The sequence below is a fragment of the Epinephelus fuscoguttatus genome, linkage group LG5, assembly GCF_011397635.1.
Source record: "Epinephelus fuscoguttatus linkage group LG5, E.fuscoguttatus.final_Chr_v1".
NCBI classification, from domain to species: domain Eukaryota; kingdom Metazoa; phylum Chordata; class Actinopteri; order Perciformes; family Serranidae; genus Epinephelus; species Epinephelus fuscoguttatus.
Genome location: NC_064756.1, coordinates 23,813,101 through 23,835,709, shown reverse-complemented (window position 1 = coordinate 23,835,709; position 22,609 = coordinate 23,813,101). Strand labels below are relative to the sequence as shown.

General features: G+C 40.9%; 2 protein-coding genes across 3 annotated transcripts in view; both read left to right on the top strand.

Moving 5' to 3' along the window:
* Positions 1-3,489: 3,489 nt before the first annotated feature.
* Positions 3,490-12,742, top strand: lg5h19orf47 (linkage group 5 C19orf47 homolog). 2 transcript variants are annotated; one of them, XM_049577184.1, is made up of 8 exons: positions 3,490-3,523; positions 4,655-4,742; positions 5,630-5,744; positions 5,951-6,032; positions 7,893-8,018; positions 8,123-8,197; positions 10,033-10,106; positions 10,193-12,742. In XM_049577184.1, the coding sequence occupies exons 1-8, from the start codon at positions 3,505-3,507 to the stop codon at positions 10,742-10,744; spliced, it is 1,131 nt and encodes a 376-aa protein (XP_049433141.1). In that variant the 5' UTR covers positions 3,490-3,504; the 3' UTR covers positions 10,745-12,742. The 2 variants fall into 2 exon arrangements, with proteins under 2 accessions (XP_049433141.1, XP_049433140.1); XM_049577183.1 differs by having other exon boundaries at positions 8,123-8,272; positions 10,193-12,741.
* A 1,330-nt stretch (positions 12,743-14,072) lies between these two features.
* ttc9b (tetratricopeptide repeat domain 9B) overlaps positions 14,073-22,609 on the top strand; it is a 37,254-nt gene continuing 28,717 nt past the window's right edge. The window contains exon 1 of the mRNA XM_049577501.1: positions 14,073-14,882. Coding sequence (XP_049433458.1) covers positions 14,414-14,882 — 469 coding nt within the window. The 5' untranslated portion in view covers positions 14,073-14,413. The remainder of the gene's footprint in view (positions 14,883-22,609) is intronic.

The following is a 22,609-nucleotide window of genomic DNA, read 5'->3' as shown; positions in this document are numbered from 1 at the left end:
GTGACAAATTTGCCATGTTGCTTTTTGCAGTCACTGCTCTCTGACCTTCTGTGTCCATATTTCAGCTTCGGGCTCTTTTTGCTGTCTTATAAAAGTTTACATTATAAAGGTTTTTTTTTCTTGGTTTCTAGACTGCAAAAGCTGGGTAAGCTGTCTCCTTTAATGGTTTGACCAAATGCCATTTATTTCCAATTTGTGAAGAAATTACATAAATAAACTACATATTATGAGGCACATGTCTTTTGTTTTTTAAATGCTTGACCTTCTTGTTGACATATGCACAGTGTTTTGTGAGTGTATGTGTTTTTTGCACTGTCAGTTATCATCTTTGTTAGTCAGGCTGAGACTACAAGTGATCATGTGTTTGTATGTAGATGTTTTTAGGACTGCAACTCATGATTTTTTTTCCTTATCTTTTAATCTGCTGAATATAACAGTCATTGTTTTAAATGTCAGAAAATTTTGAAAATGCCACAATTCTTTGGAATGTGAGATGCATAAGTTATTCAGTATGAAAAGCCCCGCACATAAGTGGGCAGCACCTATTTTTATGCAAATTTCAAACTGCACAATCAAGACAGGAAACAACAATATTTCAAAACTAACAATACACTCAGACAAACAAAGCAGTGGCAAAACATTAACTGGCAAGTCTTAGAGTTACATTTAGGCTACGTATAAAATGTATAGTAATGCAAGAATTTATTTATTTAAAGTGGCTATAAGCAATATTTTCTATTTTAACATTGGATCCTGTTTATGTGTAAAAGGGTCACTGTGATTAATTCACTGAGTTTTATCACTTGATATATTCCCCCTCTGCTCTACAGATCTTTTTGGCATCTTTTAAGTCATTATTTTAATTTATAAATCCTGTACATAATGTAACTGCAGCAGTATTTTTTTTCAGCAAAAAAAGCAAACTATAAGCTACCTGCCCAACAATAACAAGCAAAGTTAGTAACTAGCTGACACAGTTAAGCCCTAAGCAACCAGGTATTTCCCTTTCCAGCTAAAAGGAGAGTGATTGTAGTTACTTACATTCTTGAAGAGACCAGAAATATGACACTATATGTATAAGTGGAATGTCACAAACCACCTTTACTCACGTAGGCGACTGTACTTAAAGTTACAGTTTTGAAATATTTGAATATTTGAATTTTGTGTGACATTATACTTTTACTCCGCTATATTTATTGTGGAAATATTATACTTTTTACTCCACTACATTTATTTGACATGCATAGTTAGTTTCTATATCAAAAAATATGACATGCTTATTTGATACAATGCAGTGCTGTTCTACTAAGCTACTAGTCTGCAAAACATTGACAACTGGCTCCACACTGACATATTACAATATTGAAATATTCTTGGATGCAATTGTTAGTGATAGAACAGGATAATATTCTATTCTGTAACAATATAATACTTTGAAATGAGCCATTCTGCATAATAGGTAGCCTGCTTGTGATACTTTAGGTATGCTACATTTTACTGACAGCTAATACTTCTGTATGTTTACTTAAAGGAACAGTGTGCAAGATTTAGGAGAATTTAGTGGCATCTATTGGTGAGGATTGCAAATTGCAACCAGCTGAAACTTCTCCAAGTTAGAATTCCTTCAGTGTTCATTGTTCAGGAGGTTTTTAGCGGGAGCTGAATTATCCAGTGAGGTCTCTTTCTCTCTAGAACAAACAGACCAGGTGATTTAAACCAGTGAAAAATGCTGAATAGTGGGGGACGGAAGAGCAAAGATGGCAACAACCCAGTCTAGAATCAGTGTTTGCTTTGTTCAGAGCTAAAACATGGCAGCACAACATGGGAATCTTTGTAGACAAGGACCTGCTCCCTATGCAGAAATAAACAGCTCATTCTATGCTGACAGAAACAAAACAATTCTTACTTTCAGATGATTACCATAGACTGTAAAAATAATGGATGTAGCTACTGTGATGTTACCCAGTGGTTTTTAAAGCCTAGAGTTTGGCATTTTGGGAGTTGCCATTTTGTTTTGTTTTTTGGAGCCAGAATGTGACTATTGGATATTTGGGCAAGAGGCTGGTGCTGTGGAGGAGCGAGGGGTGGATCTGACTAAGAAGCCAAGGACAGTGTCAGCAGACAGCCTGTCACTCAAAGCGGCCTGTCCCTTATTATGTGTAACTTTAGGCCTTAATAAAATGTAAACAGGTGAGTTCTGAAAAAAATCACTCCTGTAAAATTGTCATGAATGTTAAAATTAGCCAAAGAGACCAAAACCATTTTTTGTACCAGGCTGTAAACACATGTTTTTTTCTGCTAAATTTGGGGATTTTAACATGATGTGATTTGCTTCTGGAGCCAGCCTCAAGTGGACATTCAAAGAACTGCAGTTTTTGGCACTTGCACGTTGGCTTCAAGGAAACTATAAAAGCAGGAAAGGTCATAAATGTCAGTGACAGTGTTTGAGGAGCCAGACTTCGGTGCCAGTTCTATTGGAGTCAATGGGGCAGGCACGGCAAATCACACTGTAACCCATCATATCTTTGTTGTTTCAACTTTGATTGAAGGATCCTTCCACCAGATTAAAAAAAAACACATTATGTGATGCTTACTGACATTATGCTTTGTTAGCTGTGTTTGCTTTCCTTCTTATTGGTCTTAAAATAGATCATAGCTCTAGCAGCTACATCTCAGCCTCTGCTGGACAGAGCCACGGTCTCTTTGGAGACCAACAACAAGAAAAACGAAAGTATACATTTAGATTTAAAAAAAACCCAAAACAAAACCAGTAAGCACCGTGTAATATGTGTTTAATAATCTGGTGGAGGGATCTTTCAGTAAAAAAAAAAAAAAAAAAATGAAGAACGAAGATATGCTGGGTCAAAGTGTGATTTGCTTTGCCCACACCATTGACAATAGAACTGGCACCAAAGTTTGGCCCCTGGAACACTGTAACCGTTGCCAAGACCATTCCCTCTTTTATAGTTTCCTTGACTGGCTTTATTTTTCAGCCCCCAAAGTTGCCACTTAGATGTTAGCTATATGCTAAAGACAACAGAGGCCACTTATTGTATCATATCACATTTCTGCTAATATACCTACACACTGAACCTTTAAGTAACATTTTAAATTGAAGGACTTTTACTTGTAATGGAGTATAGTATTTCTACTTTTACTTACTGTGAGCAAAGGATGTGAGTGCTCCTAGGCTCCTACCACCACTTAGCAAGTGTTAGCAAACAAGTAGCTTCAACGGTACATGGCTGCAATAATTAGTCATAGCAGGTTTAAATGGTGGCCTACAGTCAAAGAGTGGATTTCAAACACACAGCTACTGGAACAAGTAAGAAGAAAATGGTCATGACTCACTGCTCATGGTGCTGTCTCTGTGTGTTTGCGGTCTGTGTTGCTCTCTAGCGTCCATGAATAAAACTTCGCCTGTGGTTCGGGCGGATATGGCGTCACGGGAGCAGCGCGAGCTGTCCGGATGTAGCTGACGTCACCACACATTCTGTTGTAAACATGGCGTCCGTGACAACAGGTGAGAGCAGAAAGGCCCGGCAAGGCAATGTTACCGCTTGGAAACAGTAAAAATATTTCTGTGTTCACTGTCAGTTAGACACGATTGCTGTGTCCATTTTGAAACTTGTCCGGAGCTTTTACAGCGGGTTTAGCTCGTGGCGGATGTGTCAGTTAGCCGACAGCGTCTTTTAATTCATAGCTGCTAATGCTAATGCCGAATGCTAACACAAACGGTCCTGATACCGGACCTGTATTGTTCCCTTAACGTGTGATTTCACAGTCATTGATTAATGTTAATTTAATGAGGTGTCTATGGGGAATCGAGCGCTGAACTGCTGTCTGTTTTAATTTTGGTGTGGGTTCATTTAGCCACATCATCGCGTTATGCTAACATGCTAATCAGCACTGAATCTATAATAGATTTTACATTTCACCCCCGATTCACAGTGTTCCTCAAATCTATCTATAGATTTTTGTAATGCCTTTTAATAGAAAATATTGGGCTACGATTTGTGGTTCTGTTTGGTTCCCATGGCTAAGTGTTAAATGATGTTTTAGTCACCGTGTGAGTTTCGTCTCTCTGAGTTCATCAGTAGCAGTGAAAGCATGTTGGACAGAGCCATTGTTCTGGCAGCTGTTGTGCACCCTTCACCCTGTATCTGTTACTCCAGCCACAAGACGCATCATAATTGGTGTTATAAATAACCTCCAGCTGGCAGTGGTCAGTAAGTGTTAGACCTCAGCATGCTGCTGTCCGCTCGGGTTTACGTTTCCCCCTGGTGTCTAGTGCCAGGCCCCTCTCTCACTCCACAGTACTACTGGGAACAGTCATCTACAGTATAACTTGACTCTGTTCACTTTGAAGAGGCCTGTGTACTTACTGTGACTGTTACATGAGTGGATTTTTTTCCCTTTTCACTGTTATATCATTGTGAATTCAATATATTTGGGTTCAGGTTGTGGTCAGACGTAAGAAGTAACGTTACTCTGAGGATGAAACTTTGGGTTTTGGTATTGTGATAGTACGAGATGAAAGGAGTATTCATTAGTTGCAGCTTTTTGTTTGAGGTTTTATATAAACATATTAGTAGTTGAGAGTGTTTTTAATTTGTTGTTGTGTGCTGACAGTCTTTTATTTTTTTTTCATAAGCCACCTCAGAGTGGATTCAGTTTTTCAAGGATGCTGGGATCCCAGCCGGCCTGGCAGTCACTTATGCAGTCTCCTTCGTGGACAACAGGTAACCCAACATAGGCTTTGTACAGCACACTTTAGCCACTCTGTGTTGTGCTGTGATCATGGGAATTTTGTTTGTACTTTCACATCAGACCGTAACAGAGCTGAAAGACAATTGATTAACGGGCAATGAGTCTCTTTCATCATCCGTGGCGTGTCATCCCAATAAGCTGATTTCAGTCATAAGAAGTTAATTATGAAGACAAAACTTATGATGATTAACAACTTAATCATGAAAACCTGACACCAGAAACAGAGGATGAGACATCCTTCCTCACTGGTGATAAGATGCAGAAACCAGGAACCTAGGCAGCATAGCAGTGTCTCGAGCACACAAACCAAAGTACACTTAAGTTAAGGGAAAATAAAGACAATGTGATTTTCAGACAACTGTTAAAACTGCTATTTATATAGCATTTTCCCATGAATTGAGCTGGGTTCCCTTGTATTTGGAGAACAGTAATGTAATAATGTGAGATTTTATGAATTTAAAAAAAAAATCAGGGTTTGGGGCACCCAGTAGTTTAGAGGGCATAGCAGGCTTCCCACATACAAAGGCTGTGTCCCTGCCAAAGCAGCCACCGGTGCAATTCCAGCCCATGGCCTTGCTGCATGTCCTGCTCTCTCTCCCTCTTTCATGCGTGAACTCTGTCCTGTCAGAGCCAGAGCAAAAATGCCAGTTAAAAAAATAGTTTTTTTATTCATGTTTTCATTATGACAGAATTAAAACTGTGAATAATGTATCTGTTAGTCCATGTGACTGGTTTACAACTCTTAATTTGTTTGCAGTAGGTCACTGTAAACTAATAGACAAGAGTACACTCTTTTTTCCTAATCCGGACCAAGGGAACAGAAGTGCACAGTATTTACTAAATATTCATGTCACTACAGAATTCACAAGAACATGCTGATGGACCTAAGTAAAGACATCATGATGGACCTCGGCATCACAGTCATCGGCGACATCATTGCCATTCTTAAACATGCCAAGCAGGTCTACAGGCAGGTGAGAACAGACTTCACCCTTATCATGTTCTAAAGTATTTAAATGTTAAAAATGGATGGTGTAAAGTCACTGGTGGAGACATGTAGTGGCACTGGAATATCTCCACTATTGTTGTGAATGCAGAAATGGAAAATGGATGCCTTTCAAATCCACTGCAGCAGTACTGTGAGCTTACATAACCTTTGTAATGCGTATCCCCTCTGCAGGACATGTGCAAAATGGCCACAGAAGCCATCTCCTCAGGACAGACCAGCGTTAAAGCTGAGCTCAGAAGAACTGCCAATACTCGTAAGTTTTAATTTTTTACATCTCAAACATTATGACTAATTTTTAATGTTATAAATTATAGTTATTTATTTTAAATTAAAGTTTAGGATCACAACAGAATGAGTGACCAAGTGTGCATTTTCCATGGTTTAAACCTTTTTGAAGAACCTCATCATTTCGTATGTCTTGTTTGTTTCTACTCATTTCACCCAATAGTGTACTAAGTTGCTTTATTACAGTGAGAGAACCATGCGACCTATTTATCAGCTGAGCCGGAAGCAAAGGGTGTCAAAAGTAGTACAATAATATGCTATCCCTGCAGTAATTAAATCAAAGAGGCCGACATTTCATACATGTCATAGAAAGTTTCCCAACGGGATGGGTAAAAAAATCAATATGTTGGTATCATAATGTCTCTCTGGTTGGATATTATGACACTGCTGACATTCGTTGGTGTTTCATAACATGTACAAATGCACTAAATGTTACCTCACCCTGACCATTTGAGGTTGGTGCTTACTGATGATGACTGGAGGCGTGGAAAATATCTAGTATGCTCTGAAGCACAAAAAATGTAAAGATATCAGGAAAAATCAGATTTGGCTCACTAGGCATGTGTTTTTCACTGCAGAATGAATATTGTGTTCTGGAGAATGGCTGCGCAAGGTGTCACACTTTCTCGACTTAGTCAACCAGCAAAAGTGTGCTGAATATTAATCCCACTGGTATAGAGTATTTTGTAGTTGTGTCATTTCAACACAACTTTGTGAACAACTGTTGTCCACACTAAGTTACCGGTATTTAATAAAAAATATGTTATGTAAAATATGTTATATGTCTTACGCGTGGAGTAATATACATGGTCTACCCATTTCATCATCACTGTATGTAGTATATTTCTTGAAACTTATACCACTCTAAAGTATTTGCAGCTTTGTTTGGTTGTTCATGTTCTCTCAGCTTTCACTAGTTTTAAACAGCACCAAAACATCACAATGTAAAACTGATTTTGAGTTGCACATCTAACGAGACTGGAAATAAGCACCAGCCACCAGCAAAATGCTAGTAAAATATGCAAGTGGCTGCTAGATTTGCGTCACTCATCAGCCAAAAATACAATGGTCATCTACTGAGTGGCTCGTAGATTTTGGAATCCACTAGCCACAGTGGCAGGTGGACAAAAAAGGCATCTTTCAACCATGGCGAGTATGTATTACCTATTTCTCAATAGGTTAAAACCCAAACCCAAGGGTTTAATACTTTTACAATTAGTGGGAGTCATCAGTTCAGTTGAAAACATACAGGATCTTTGAGCAGGAAGAGCGTCATGTTAACTGACCGTGTGGAGGACGAGAAATATTGTCCGTTTTTTTTATGAGGGATAGCCTAAAGGAGGCTAAATTTGTACAAAACAATTTTTACTAGCTGTATTTGTCATTATTACATCAGGTAAAAGGGCATTTCAAAGGGCAATTGCTTCAGTTGGGGGACAACGTAAATCAGAGTAATCTAATTTTACCAGAAAAACTGCATCTCTTATTTTGTTGGCCCAAGTGCCATTTTGTACAAGACTTACTTCAGTTCTTTACAACATGTTCTTCTACGTATGCTTTAAATTCTGGCATGTCTGCTGATATGCTGTTGTCTCGCCTATTCGTCACGCCATCCTCTTCCTGATGACAAAGTCGGCTCATATACATTTCATCTGAACTATGTCACTTTAGAAATGTAAATATAGTATATAGGAAACTTACAGATGTTACATATCTGCGGTTTGCAGACACATACAATGCCAGCATTTTATTCTGGCGAACATCAAGAGCTCCTTTAGGCAACAAGCTAAATCACAACTTGAAAACGTTTCTGCTTTTTTTTCCTCAGCCGCCACTCGTATGATTGCCAACGCTTTGAGCAATGACTCCCCGCCAGCCACTCCAGCCCGTCGACCCGACAACCGCCTCTCAGTCACAGTATCCAACACGCAAGCAAACAAGAGTGGCAAAACAGGTAGATATGGAACATTTCTTTTCACCTCATCAATCCTTCATCTCCTGACCCTCTGAAGTCCTGTCTTATTTTTACCTCCCTTTAATCCTGACTTTGTTTGTCAGTTGTAAGTCAGCCAGCTGATGAGGGGAACGGTTTGCCAGCAGTGAAGCGCCGACGCGTGACAGCTGAGATGGAAGGCAAGTACATCATCAACATGCCCAAAGGCACCACGCCTCGTACACGCCGCATCCTGGCCCAGCAGGCCAAGAAAGGTAGGCCTGACCCAGTGGCCTCGCTGACATCTCGCTCCAATAATGCTGTTGCTCACCTCAGCTAATCAATACTAAAAGTTTTCATGGACTTCTATCATACTAAAACTGAATCAGGTGACTCAGCACTGATTAACAGAGCCTGTTTGGCCTTTCATTTCTGTCCTTCTTTAATCCCTCATCTTTACTGATACTTCCCACTGCACCAGCGGTTATTCCCTCTCTTTAACTGTGCTTGTTTTCTCCTTTGTCTCACATCACCTACATTTTACCCGACCATAAAGTCTCTGACTGTGGTCTCTTTTTTCTATGACACAAATTCTCCGGTGGGTACTGTCTCTGAAAAGATCTGCAATGCTGCAAACTCATATTTATTCATATTTAGTACTTGAGAGAAATTCTCTGTGCTCTGTGTTGGGTTGCCTTCTGTCAGTGGGTTTTAAATGTTTTTCTGTTGTGGGGAATCTCAAGGTAATTCTCTAAACAGAAACTCAAAATTGTACAGCAAAGTACAAGACAGCTGGCATTAAAGCTAGGGCCTCTGGTTAGACGTTTCGAAATAAAAGCCAGATTCCTCAACACTGTGCATGCATAGACATAAAAAAAATTGTTGAAGTCAAATGCGAATAAATAGGAAGATCTACAACCCTCACAAAGTTCCTTTTATTTCATGGTTATTACATAATCATTCCAAAATCTTCAATCTTTGGTACAATAAATGATACAGTGTAGGTTTTATGATTTTGAAATTTTGCTCAATTGAATCTGCTGCTTTGGCTTGTGAAAATAAATTATTCTTTTGACTTGTGATTTTTACAGTAAGTGTTAGTCCCGTGGTCTTGTACAACACAGGAGCTGCTAACTGTTCAATACATTTGGAGCTCATTTTAGTAAAACCCTAAAAAACATGTAAAATGTGAAAGTAAGAGACTGTTGCACAACTGGCACTGTCAGCAGTTTTGTCTCAGGGCCCTGACGCACCAAGCAGACAGTTGGATGTCGGTCAACTTTGGGCCATTGATGAGCATCTTTTGCCCGAGCTCCACTGGCACTAGGCGGCCCTTTTTGGATTTTTTTTTTGTTCAATTTACTATGTTGAATTGGCAGTAGAACCGATGGAGCTTGTCGTTGTCTGTTTGGCAGTTCAGCTCAGCACTCGAGAAGTGAAACAGAAGTGAGGAAAGCAAAAACGACTAAAACCAAGAGGGCGTGAGATCAAAAAAAGCTTGTTATATAAAGTAAGATTATGTTTTTAGCCATTCAGCTCTTTAGCAGCAATGGTTTGTTGTTATTGTTCACTAGTGCACGGTAAATATCCTTTGTTCTTTCAGCATCGGGTTGTGTTGTTAGTGTGCTAACTGGCTAATTAGCATATTTAATCCATCCTGCTAGTTTCTCTTTTCGTGATTGTCACCTGCTGGTATGGAGAGTTATTTCCTCACATGCATGTAGAACGTGCGTGCTAGTTGGCCGTTGGCTGTAACCTTTGCGTTGTGTTCAAGTGCAAGTTTTTGGCAGAGCCACAGGCAACGTGAGGCAACACAACAGTTGGCCTTTCTTGCCAGTAGTTCTTTAATGTTGGTTTGGTGTGTTTGGGTCTTTAAAATAATGTAAGATTTTTTTTTGTTTCTGTCTTCTGGTGTGTTTAGGATGATGTGGATTATTTCTCCATTGCTAATGAGTAATCAACACATGAACCACACCTGTCACAGTCAAGCCTTTACAATTTTTGTGCATTAACTTTTGCTCTGCTCCTTAAATAGGTTTGAAACGCACCTCTGTGTTTGCACGACTTGGGGCTGAATCAAAGGCAGACACAACAACAAGCAATAACAAGGTGAGGGCTGTCAGTATATCCTAATAGCTCCCTTTGTATTATGTTGGATGCAGACATGAAGATGTTATAATGCTCATGTTTGGCAGCCCACCGGTGTGTTCAGCCGTCTTGGCAGAGGGGATGAAGAGGAAGACGAGCCAAGGCCAGGCAAAATGGCTGGAAACATGGATGTAGATGACGAGGACGACAGTGACGGAGAAGGCTCCGTCCTCCAGTATGCTGGTGTCCTCAAGAGACCTCCTCCCTCCCAGAAGAGAGAGCCAGCCACAAAACCGGCCCCAACTACCCTGCGGCGCCTGGGAGGCAAATTCAAACTACCTCCCTCTGACACTCCCACCTCCTCCTCCTCTTCCCCTAATGGCCTCCCCCCTGCAAAGGTTAGCGTGCTTCAGAGACTGGGCAAGCTCCCTGCCACACACCTGAGTGCCGCTGTGACACCCACACCTGCTGACACACAGGACAACAGAGTGACCAGCACCAGGCCCAAAGCCCAGGAGGGGCCGACCATAGCAAGCTCCAAGGTCACCAGCAGCACTGGTGGCGGTGGCGGAGGAGGAGGGGGAGGAGATTCTCTGTGTGCCCAGATGGACATTGGGGCTATCAGTGTTTTTAAGAGACTGGGCAGCAAGAGAACCTAACATACAGATCCCTAAACATTATTCAGACTCTTTCTATGCGTCCTTTATAGAATTTGTATCACCACGTTTTTTGCATTTATCCCAGCGACATGCAGGACTGCAGATTGGAGTGTTTTTACTTTTTTTTAGCCCGAGTGTATGGATGGTTATAATGCTGCTTTGATGCTTTAGAGTTACGCTTAGATAGATAGTTTTTTTTTTTACACTTATGTCATGCTGCCATTGGAAAATCACTTTTGTTTTAGTGTCCAAGCTTTTACTTTAAAGACTGAAATCCCTCAGTGTATAATGTTGCTCAACCAGATAATGTTGCTCAACCAGGAAGCTATTTGTCATGTCTCAGTCATATCCGCCATTCATCATTTTAAAAAAATGATATGTATTTAACTATATTTGTGAGCTTAAGGCATGAGCATGACGTCAACCAAGCTGCCATAATGGTGGTTTTAATTTTACCCTGTAACTCCACATATAAGGATGCTGCTGCCTAAACTTCCCTCTTCTGACAGTCCTCCGTAATGAATAGAGCTGAGTGCTTTAAAATAGATTAATTACGTGGTCATTTAGTAGATATTTGCCTGAAAGTGAATTAATTCTGATGTTGAAGGTACAGATAGATGTGTTTCCCACACCTCAGGCAATATAAGTTTATTCTTCAACACAGGACAGCAGTGGGACGTAAGACTAGCCATGATGGTTGAATATTTCCTCTTGTTACCTTTACCACCTCAAAATTGCCTCCTCTCTCATGTCTGGAAAGTAGAAAAAAGGTTCATGAAATGGCTTCTTAATTTCAGCCCCAGACTTGTGATGAAAAAAGTACATTCAGATGGTTACACAGAACGACCTCTCTGAACACTTGAATCAAGATAATAAGCACTGCGCCTCTTCTTCTTCTTCTTCTTCTTCTGCGCTTTGTGGAGTCGAAGTTCTCACCTCTGAATTAAACAAACGTTTTCTATAACCACCTACTTGAAGGCCGGGTCAGTAGAATATTGTTTATTTTGAAATGCAATGTATAGATTTGTTAGACTTGGTTTCACACAGCACAGAACCAGTTCTGCTGCATATTTTTCTATGTGGACATTCTTGTAACATGTATCCATGTAAAGAAACTCAGAGATGCCATCGGGCCTGGTGTCAGGGGAGCCACTGGAGGTCTCGGTAGGGAGTTCACCTTCACCCAGTGTGGGTCATAAACACCTGTGTACTACACTGATCAGGCACAACATTAAAACCACGGACAGGTGAGGTGGACATTGATCATCTGGTTACAATGTTCTGATGGAAAGCCTTGAGTCCCGGTATTCATGTGGATGCTACTTGACACACACCACCCACCCAAACACAGATGGATCAAGCATCTTCAGGGTCTTGTGTCCATGCTCCAGCAGGTCAGAGCCAAGTCTGATCCACGGTTGACCTTCAAGCCATGGACACAGGACATGTTTTGCAGTGTGACATGGTGTATTGTCCTGCTTTAGGGGCCATTGGCATGAGTGTGTGCACTTGGTCTGCAACAGTGTTAGGGTGGCATCCACTTGAACGCCAGGAGCCAAGACTTTTCAGCAGAACATTGCATTTTAACAAGACGATCAGTGTTATTCATGTAACCCACCTGTAGTTTCAATGTCATGGCTGATTGGTGTATCTTGGTCTGTCTTCACATCAGAACTTTGCTACACTGTAAATATTTGAAATGTTTAAAATCACATTAAGGAATTTTTATTGTCTTAAAAAACAAGGTAAAAAAACACATCATGAAATACCCTGATTTTTTAAAAAGAAAGGGGGGGGGATTCTGAATTTGAACAAAGTGTGCTTGGAAATGAATTAAAAGAAGAAAAGGGTCCAAACGTCCTTACTTTTGTATTGTTTATTTTTCTAAAGGAGATGTCACTGTCACTAATGTACTTTTCAACTCTTCTGAGTATCGAGATGACAGCTGAGTCAATATTTATCTTCCCCGGGGAACATTTAGCTGATCATTTTATCAATAAACCCGTTAAACTCCCACTCCTCTCACAATGAGGCTGCTGCTGCATAATGTCAGCTGAACTGTCAGGGTGTTATGTTAATGATCTTCCATCGGGGGGATGCCTCTTTACTCTGCAAACAACACATAGTCGGCATCCAGGGGCCACAGGGGTTGTGCATTTGTTTGTGTAGGCTTATTTACTGTTCTTAATTTACATGTTTCCCCACAGGGACGATTAAGTATTTCAGATTCAGTTTCAAACAGGAAAACTAAGAAAACCTGTCTTTGACACTTTTACTTGGCAGTGCTTAAGTGATGCTACTTCAGACTGACATGCACACTGAAGAGCTGGAGATATGGACATCACGGCAGCGTTGAGTGAATGGCAGCATAGTGCTTTTGTCAGTGTTTACTTGTACTCCAACGCCTGCATATATCTTAAGTTTCGCTGCCACCTAATGAATTATTCATAAATGTTTATCTGCGTGCTTGTTGAAATCAGACTGACAGTTCACCCAGGAGAAGCTGATACACTGTGTGTGTCCGATCCATGAAGCAGGGAGCAAACATAGCTGTGAAACTACAGATGTTTGCATGACTCACCGAGAGGATAGCCTGGGCTGAGTTAGCCTCGTGAGGCTTTCCAGATGAATCACACCTCAGAGATGTAAGGGAAACAAGGTAGCAGCCCTGCCAAGATCACATCATTTAGCAGAGAATAATAATGCATAATCTGTACAGAGGTAATATGATTGGCTGGTGGGCTGCAGGTTAAGTGTAATTTAAACTATGTCCCCTTGAGGTCGCTCTCTCCCTCCTCCTCCTCCTCCTCCTCTGGTCCCTGCAGCCGTCTGACTCCATCTCCTTGAAAACCTTATCAGCTGAAGTCATCAGGCTACTGTTTGGCCATAATCTGATTTATAAAGCAGTGATGTAAACTGAAGTTAAAGCTGCCTGTGTCAGCCTGTTATTATTATTGTTATTATTATTATGGCAGGTCTTTTCCAAACAATGGGGGTGACGTAATGTAACATTTCATGAGGATATTAATCATTTAAATATAATAAATAGGAGGGTTATCACTGAATGATGTTAAAAGGCGCATCTTTCACATAATAGTCCAATAAATGTACAAATAAGATATTTTATGGAAATATATTAGTATTATTTTAGAAATCCACACTTGTGTTTATTAGTTTATTAAATTACAGTGTGATTTTGGCAATTAATCGATCGTGTCGGGATTTTTTCTGCACGTTTCCTCGGTTTTTGTGCCGTGTAAAAATCTGGACTGCAGCAACGCCTCACGACTTCTCTTTTTTTTTTCTCCCACAATGCCGTGCGGTAGAAGCTGTAGTGTGTGCGCTGTTTGTGGTGCTGAAGCTGCGCGTGCCTCGGAGGCTGCTACCATAGAAATCCACTCGAGCATCCTTCCGCGAGAGGACCAGCGCGAGGAATCAGAATCAGGGGTGTTTTGTCGACGGGTTGGGAGATTTCAGGATGTTTGTGCCAGCTGTTCTAGCCTTATTCGTGTCTTTATAGCCGCAAACGTCCTTTAAATTTGTTTTATTCTTCAAGCACAAGCCGGAGACGTTTGTGAAGCAGTTTTCTGAGGCTGTGTGTCGAGGCTCGTCGTGTCTCCGGTGCCGCCGCCTGCCCCGCCGTCTCTGCCGCTCCATCCCGCATCCTTTATGCACAGCACGCTGCTCCGGTCCTCTCCAGCGAAACACACCTTCGTGTCCGAGCACCATGGCCCGCTGCCGCCGCTCTCACTGAGAGACATGGAAGCCAAGCAACACCCGATAAAGAGCCTCAAAAGCTACCCGGAAACCGGCGGCCGGAGCCTGGCAGCGGCCGCCGGAGGAGACGGAGGAGGAGGCGGCGGGTACCGAGCCGGCTCCGCTGAAATGGAGATGGAGGCGAAGATCCAGAAAGCCATCGACTTCAAGGCGGAGGGGCACCGCTGCTACAAGGAGAAGAAATTTCGGGAGGCGATCGGCAAGTACCACCGGGCGCTGCTGCAACTCAAAGGGGTGCATGTTGTCGACGGGACGACGGGCTCCGAGGTCAACCTGCTGAACCAAGCCGCCGCCAAGCTGACCGAGGAGCAGCGGAGAGCCGTGGAGAGCACCGAGATCGAGTGCTACGACAGCCTGACAGGTGAGACATGCCGGTGCAAAAAACCCCAGACCCTCTGCAAGTACTGCTGACACCATTGTTCGTTCCGGTTCATCGGGTCCACACAAGCTCGTAGGCTGTGGTTATTTCTGCAGGTGCTGGGTTTGTGCAGAGGCGGGGGAATAACAGTGGAAATACAGGAATAGATCATTTTGTGTCTTGGTTCTGATTTAATGGAGAATCTGGATGGATGTGTGCACACTGTCTGTTGAGATACGTGCTTTAGTTAACCTAGTGTCACAATTAAATGAACACATCATGTCATTACCATCCCTATGTCAGGCTCTTACACACCATTGCCACTGTTTTGTGTCTTTTCAGCATATTCCTTTTCAGCCTTTTCTTCAGTAATGTAGATGTAGCTCACCAATCAGTGATCTTTGTCTTGTAAAACAATAAGACAATAAATAAATAAAAACCACAGGGCCAAAAGCGTCATGTTAGGAGATGTATGCATGTTTGCATTGTGCATGTATGACACAGCACACTGCTGTGTTGTAGCATCAACATTTCACAGGGGGGGTCTGAGGTGAGAAGACCCACAGCCAGCCAACGGGTGATGTAAGGCTGTGTCTAATGGCACCACTTTGCAGTGACTTCACCACAGGGTTAACTGAGCTCCTGGAGCACAGAAAAGATTTACTCATTACTGCTCTATCACTGTAGTATTTGCACCGGTCATTACACTCAGTTGCTGTAGGTTGTGACTCCAAAAATAGGCCTATTTAACTGACAACTTATTTTGTTATTGAATATTTTCTCAATTAATCGTCAGGCTTATGTCAGACGATACTAAAAAATGTCAAATGTGCTGATGCTGAGACAAATTTAATGTATTTTTGTAGTTTTGCTTGTGTGTGTAAGCAAGCCGGGATGTTATGTTGGCTCAATGTGTGTAATTGCAGGCATGTTAACAAACAATTAGCATGATTGGTGTTATGTAGTCTAAAGAAAAACTGCATTATCAAAGTGCATTATCAAAGACATTGCAGTAGATTTCCCTGACTGTTTCTGTGATGTTTTATATGACTTGAGCTTTTTAAAATGTGACTAATCATAAAATTTAAAGTTAAATATGCCTAACTGTAGCACCCTATCAGAAGTCCCTTTTAAGTTAAAAATGAAAATATTTAGTTTAATTTTTAGCTCTTGTGATGTGTTCAAAGCGTGTTTTTGGAGCTACAATATTATTAGTAAAGCTTTGGAGACCATCGTTCAGCTGGGGGATGCTAAAAAGATGACGTCTTTTCATGTCTTGTACCAACAACCGGGAACAAAGATGTTCAGTTTCAAACAATATAAAACAGAGGAACATCTGCGATTTCTCACACAGGAGAATCTGGAACAATGCTGGGCATTTTTGATTAAAACATGATGGATTATCAGAGTAGTTCATGATTAATTTTCTGCCATCGACTCATCAGTTAATCAACTAATCGTTTCAGCTCTATTGTAAATTTATATATTTGTGAAATATACCAAAATTATACATTTTTGCAGGCAGAATCAAACATAATTTACCTGACGTATTCAACATTTTGTATAATATTCATGTTAGTTGTAGTTTTGGGTTGCGTAATCTTGCAGAACCATCAATAAAAATAAATCCTATAGAACATGTGACAATGACAGACAGATTAAGTTCGACCAAACCAAATATTACCTCAGATGAAATATTATAAACTCAAGGTTCTTAGCTTTTTCCAGAGCTTTTGATCATATTTAATATCCTTCTGTACAGCAAAAAGCTCTGGAAAAGGCCAGTGAGTGAACAATAAGTTTTGAATATGTATCATAAATACAGTATGTGTTCACATGGTGGAAACTATGCTCAATATATCATCATATATAGTCACTAAAAGATGAGTAAGTTACTCTATCAGTTACTGTTCATCACCATCAAGCTAGATTTTCAGTTTCAGAGAGTATTCAGGGTGAAATATGCCTTAAAATTGTTTTGTAGTTTCAGTTTAAGCAACGAAACAGTTCATCAGGATTTACTGTATCAAGAAATACACTGCAGTGACATAACAAAAACTGTAATTACGAACATATAGCTGCCTGTAGCTTAGAGGTAAAACTGTAATTATGACGACAGCGTGTGCTCAGTATGCAGAGTGAACAGGTGATCATAATGAATGTTGACATCCAGGAGTGAGACAATGATGGTGTTATATCACATAACCTATAAGACATCAGTGAAGTCCTATGACACAGTTGTGATTTTGGGTCATGGTGGGGGCAGCGGTGATGTTGTGTCTCCTTGCTTGTGTCCAGGTGTGGCCCTGTCAGCCTGAAGGTCGCCCTGTTCTGCGCAGCGTTCGGGGCCCTGTCTGGAGCCTGTGGGGAGGCCACTGTGGCGTGAAGGGAAGGATGGGGGAGGGAAGAAGAGACGGGGGCAGGGTGACAAAAGGAAGGGAAAAGGAGAATTGGGGGGGAGAAACATGAAGTAAGAAGCAGGAGATATGGTGAAATTACAAGAAAGTCAGTTATAAGAGAGGAGTAGTAGAGAGCAGAGGAACAGAGAGGGGAGAAGAGGGGGAGGAAGGGACTGCCAGCACGCGACAGGGGGCTATATTTACCATGGCAACCATCGCAGGGGCCTTTTCCCTGTTGTTGTATTAATCTCATACCCGCCCCTCGCTGCTGCTACAAACAGGAGTGTGTGCACATGCGCACTCACAGACACGCACAAAGGAACCTCTTGCTTTACCACCAATGACTGTGTTTACACTGGCTGCAGTAATGCATGTACTTTACTGTGATTAACATGTTTACATGGTGCTTTATAGAATATTTACATTCATATCTCTGCTGATGTGCATCGCCATTTTAATGACTCAAGATGTCTGCTCCACATTACGCCACATCATCATCCTTAAACCCCCATAAACTCCACTCGCTTTCTGTCACGTTATGGTTTCCCCTTGTAGCTATCTTTGTTTAAAAAATGCCACAAATCCCATGAAAAGACCCAAACCAACATGTTAGTCTGCCTCCCGGTACTTTCCAACTTCCCTCCCCCATCTGTCTCGCACCGCAGCCCATTGGTTTCTCCTGAGGATGGAAATCTTTAAAGAAAACTGCTCACAAACATGTGGTTTCATTTTTAGAGTAGGCTCAGTAGTTTCCCAAAACAGCTGTGCACTGTGGTTTTTAACAAACAAAACAAGAAAGAATAGAGCATTTACTGGGGACTATTTTAAGTTGTGGATTAATACACATTTGGAGCTCGTGTGCATGTGTCCAGCAGCAGGATGGTGTAACCTAATGTAACCACGTGGCTCAGCGATGTGTTTTAATAGTGGTTGTACAACAATGGAGATCTATGATGCAGAGGATAAAGAGGATGAAGAGCTACACAGGCAGAACTTGTCAATAGGATCAGTTAATTGTTGCTTCTTAGTCAGTTGCTCCAGGATTATCCAGGCTTTTTTTGAGATTGTTGTGGCCTAAAATGCCTGATTTCATGGCATCTTTTCTAAAAAAAAATTGCAATGCATGTTGCAGGGTTTTTAGGCATTTGTTATTGCAATGAAATTACAGCTGCAAGTGAAATGGCTCTCAGATTTGGAGCCATTTCGACCTCCATGAGACGCTCTCCTCCAGCTCTTTCTGCCCAGTTAGCATGAGCTTACACAGCGGCAGCGGCTAACATCCAATACAAAGCCATTAAACAGTCCCAACAATCTCACACCAACACTGAAATGGCTCAACTCTGTCATTAAACCCATCAAAAACCAATGGGTAGCATTAGCCATTGGATGTTAATGTTAGTCGTGTGGTGATAAACATTTAGCCCTGTCACTGTGTGAGTGAGTCTGGTTCTAAACAGAGTGAATAGGAGCTGAGGGAATCAATACGCTGCATGCAACTCTGTAATATAAGATTTTACTTGTTTTAAATCGTCAAATTCGCGGTGCAGTTGCAGTGATCGGACAAAATTACAAATTTGTGCAGAATTCACAGGGATTTGACAATAAAAGAAACATAAACCATCACAGCCTTGCCTTTTAATAATCCATCTAAAATTGGAATTGAATAGTCCACATTTGGCTGAATTTAATATCGTCTCATCAGTGTCATCGTCATCTTTCTGTAACGCTCATATTGAGTTGGTTCACAGCTCTCATCAGGATGAATTATGACAAATAATAATAAAAATCTGTATCTGTCACAACTTGAGGAATAAAATACTTATTCTTACTTGTTTAGATTCACATATCCTTTGAAATAAATGCTCTTCTAACAAACCTAAAAATGTTTGACTCACTGGGATGAACATGTTTTTTTATATATTTACTTGAGATAATATGATAAGCTTCCACCAGCTCTGATATATTTGCACAATTGTACTATGTATTATGGGAATTTTATATTCAAGGTTGCTATCAGGCAATTTTTTGCTTTAATCTGTGATAAGTAAAACAAAATGGCGGTCAATTTGCTGTCTCAATTTCTTTTTTAAGACCAGCTTGAAAACAAATTTAAAACTCACTGACAGAAATCAAGCAGTGACTCATTGGTTGCATAGCTATTCAGCTGCTGGTGTTTGTTGTGCGGCTCCACCTGGTTACCCAGAGTTCTGCCGGGCAGGCGGCGGTCGCTGTGGTTATGAGTGAGGAGCTGCCATGTGATTGGACAACTGTCTGTGGTTCTGACGCATGATAGGAGGGCAACAAACAAATAAGCAGCAGCACCAGTCACACATGTGAGAGGGACTGCCTGTCAGTGTGTGAGTGGGAGTGCACGTATACAAGTGTATGTGTGTTTGTTTGTTTGTTTGTCTCAGCATTCACTGGCCTGAGGAACAGCAGCTGGCTGAGGGGATGCGGTGGTGGTGGTGTGTGTGTGTGTGTGTGTGTGTGTGTGTGTGTGTGTAGTAAGAATAGGAGGGAGTTGCTTTCAGCGCTGCTCGTCCTGCCGTTCTTGCCGTGCCCATTGCTGACATTGCTGATTTTGTTTAAGGGGAGTGTATTGGTGTGCGCGTGTGTGTGCTTTCTTGACTTTGTTGTGGTAAGGGCAAACTTTCTTTGATAGTCAGTTTTAAAGTTCCTGTACTTTACTTGAATATTTCCATTTTGTGCATCATACATGTTCTCTACTACATTTCAGAGAACATTGGCATATATATATATATATATATATATATATATATGTACATTTATTTCACAGCCATAGAAATTGTTTCTTTACAAATTTCACGACCCTAACAGGATGAGCTCATGAAATGTGATGCAACTACAAGAGTAAATTATAATTATCCAGTAATAATATGAATAATTATAACACTAACAGTGCCCATTTTTCTAAAATTAAGTACTTTTACTTTTGCTTAGAACTGGAAAAATGTGTCTATTAATCTGCCAGCTGATTGAAAGTAATTATTAAATCAATAATGACAAATAATCTCTGGTCTTAGTGTCTCAGTTGTGAGGGATTTGCTGCTTTTCCTTGTGTATTGTGATAGTAAACTGAATATGTTAAAGGGGTTGAGTATTTTTGAATCTGGACCCTATTTTCCTGTGTTTTTGTGTCTAAGTGTCCAGTTGAGACAACAATTTTTGAAATTGGCTCAGTTTTGAGAGGGACTGCTGCAGCAACAGCAGCGAAATATGCTGCAATGTAATCCCTACAGGCAATTGTGAACCGTCGTTTTTGCAGCTGACAGGCTCAAATTGTTATTAGAAATTTCTGACAACATTGTGGGCAAGACCTTACAGAGAAATGAAATATTTTTCCTTACCCTTCGCTGGTCTGTTTATAATGGTGACCAAGTCTTGCTCAGGCTTAAAAATTTTGTGAGAAGTGACTTGTTGCAGGGAAAACAATGGTGGAAATTTTGGTGAGAGTTGGAGAGAGAAGTGCTAGGAAGAACTTGTTGTGTTGGAGTACAGGAAGTGTAGCTTGGTCTTAACGAAAAGCTTCTCAATGTCATGACTAAATATTTAGCTGATTTCAACAATGTGGATAAGTCACCAAGATTTCTACACAGGACTTCTTGAATGAGACTTAGTTACACAGACTAACAAACTGACAGAAACAGCAAAAGGTAAAGAAAAACATTTATTTCTCTGTAGGGTCTTTTCTATAATGTTGCCATACACATAAAATAACAATCTGAGCCCATCAGTAGCAAAAACAAGCACTTTTAGTGGACCTAAATTGATGGTGCACAACATAAAAAGAGATTAAATTGCAGCCTGTTTCACTGCTGCTGCTGCAGTCCCTCTCAATACTGGACCAATTTTAAAGATTATTATCTCCATTAGTCACTTAGACACAAAAACATGGGACAATAGAGGCCAGGCTCAAAAATACTGAAGTTTACCTTCAAGGTTTTGGGCTGTTGCAGCCAAAACAAGCAATTTTAAGACATCACCTTTGGCTAAAGGAACCTGTGATGGCGTAGTTCAGTATTTTCATGCTTAAGAATACATTTTTTTTTACATTAGTTGAAGCTCTACTTTTGATTCACTTTTTCTGAAGAACATTTTGCCTGGGGAACTTCAGTACAAGAATTTTACCTGTGATGGAGCATTTTCACAGTGTAGTTTTTTTCACTTCTGTCACCACTGGTGCCTTGTGTCAGTCACAGCAACTTTTTAAAATGTTGATGAGTGAGGAGTTGTTAGTGAACGCTGTGTGACTCCTCCACCAGCTCAGCTTATGGATAGATACAAGATGAGAGGATGTAATGGGAGGAAAATATATAAAAAGGAGGATATGAGAGGAGCAGAGAAAAAAGGAAATGATTCAGGATTTTTTTTTAGGAAAGATGCCAGCAACAGAGAATTATGAGTTTTTACCATTATATAGGGGAGTGAATGTGGTTAAAGAGGAGAAAAACAGAGAAATAATTCTCAGTAATGACGAGTAATGTTACCTGATTCTGTCAAACAGAAAGACGATGGATGATGAATGTCCTATTTGCTGGCCTTGTTAAGGAAACACCCTGAGTCTGTGTGTCCCTGTAGGGCTGTATCTAAATGGGTTACACCACCACCAACGTCTGCGTCTGTCGCAGTTCACAGTGGTGCAACATGTTGGCCAGAGGCAGACTGCCTGTCAGTCCGCCTCAGCCATCCATCCACCCACCACAAACACACTGAGAGGCACAAACAGAAATAAGAGATGTGACTGCAGTTCGTTTGCTCTTTTTCCTGATATTGATCATGAAGACGCACTTTCCACAGCAGCTAGTCTCTTTATATAAACACCACACAGACAGACTTGTATCAACCAGGTTAGGAGCCATACTGAGTTTTAATTGCTTTAAATGTACATAAGGAAGTGTAGAGAGACTAAAACAGGGAGCAGGATGATGTGATCCTGTTGTGAGAGTGATCACTCTTGACTTTTCATTAACTCCTGCTCGCTCTGATCTCTGCCTGAAATCTCCCTTTGTTCCTCCTGACCAGCTCAATCTGTGAATGACTCATAAGTTACGGCTCTAACGGAGACCCAGCAGGAGGGGATGAGGGAAATTGTTTGTTTCGTAACACCAGCCACCTTTTTATACAACTGCTGCAGCTCACAGTGGCTCCGCTTGTCATGATGATGAACCAGCAACTTCCACCCACTCGTCACATTTTTTTAAAAATCTTAAACGATTGTAAGAAAACAAAAACAATTACTTTCTGCAGTGAAACAAATGTGCATTTAATAATGGTTTTTGTATTTATGTGCAGAGGGAGCTATGGGTCGGA

Excerpts from the sequence above, each read along its gene's own strand:
- lg5h19orf47 (XM_049577183.1), top strand. Across the intron at positions 4,743-5,629 it reads GTCTCCTTCGTGGACAACAG|AATTCACAAGAACATGCTGA; the intron begins GTAACCCAACAT and ends ATGTCACTACAG. Across the intron at positions 10,107-10,192 it reads CAACAACAAGCAATAACAAG|CCCACCGGTGTGTTCAGCCG; the intron begins GTGAGGGCTGTC and ends CATGTTTGGCAG.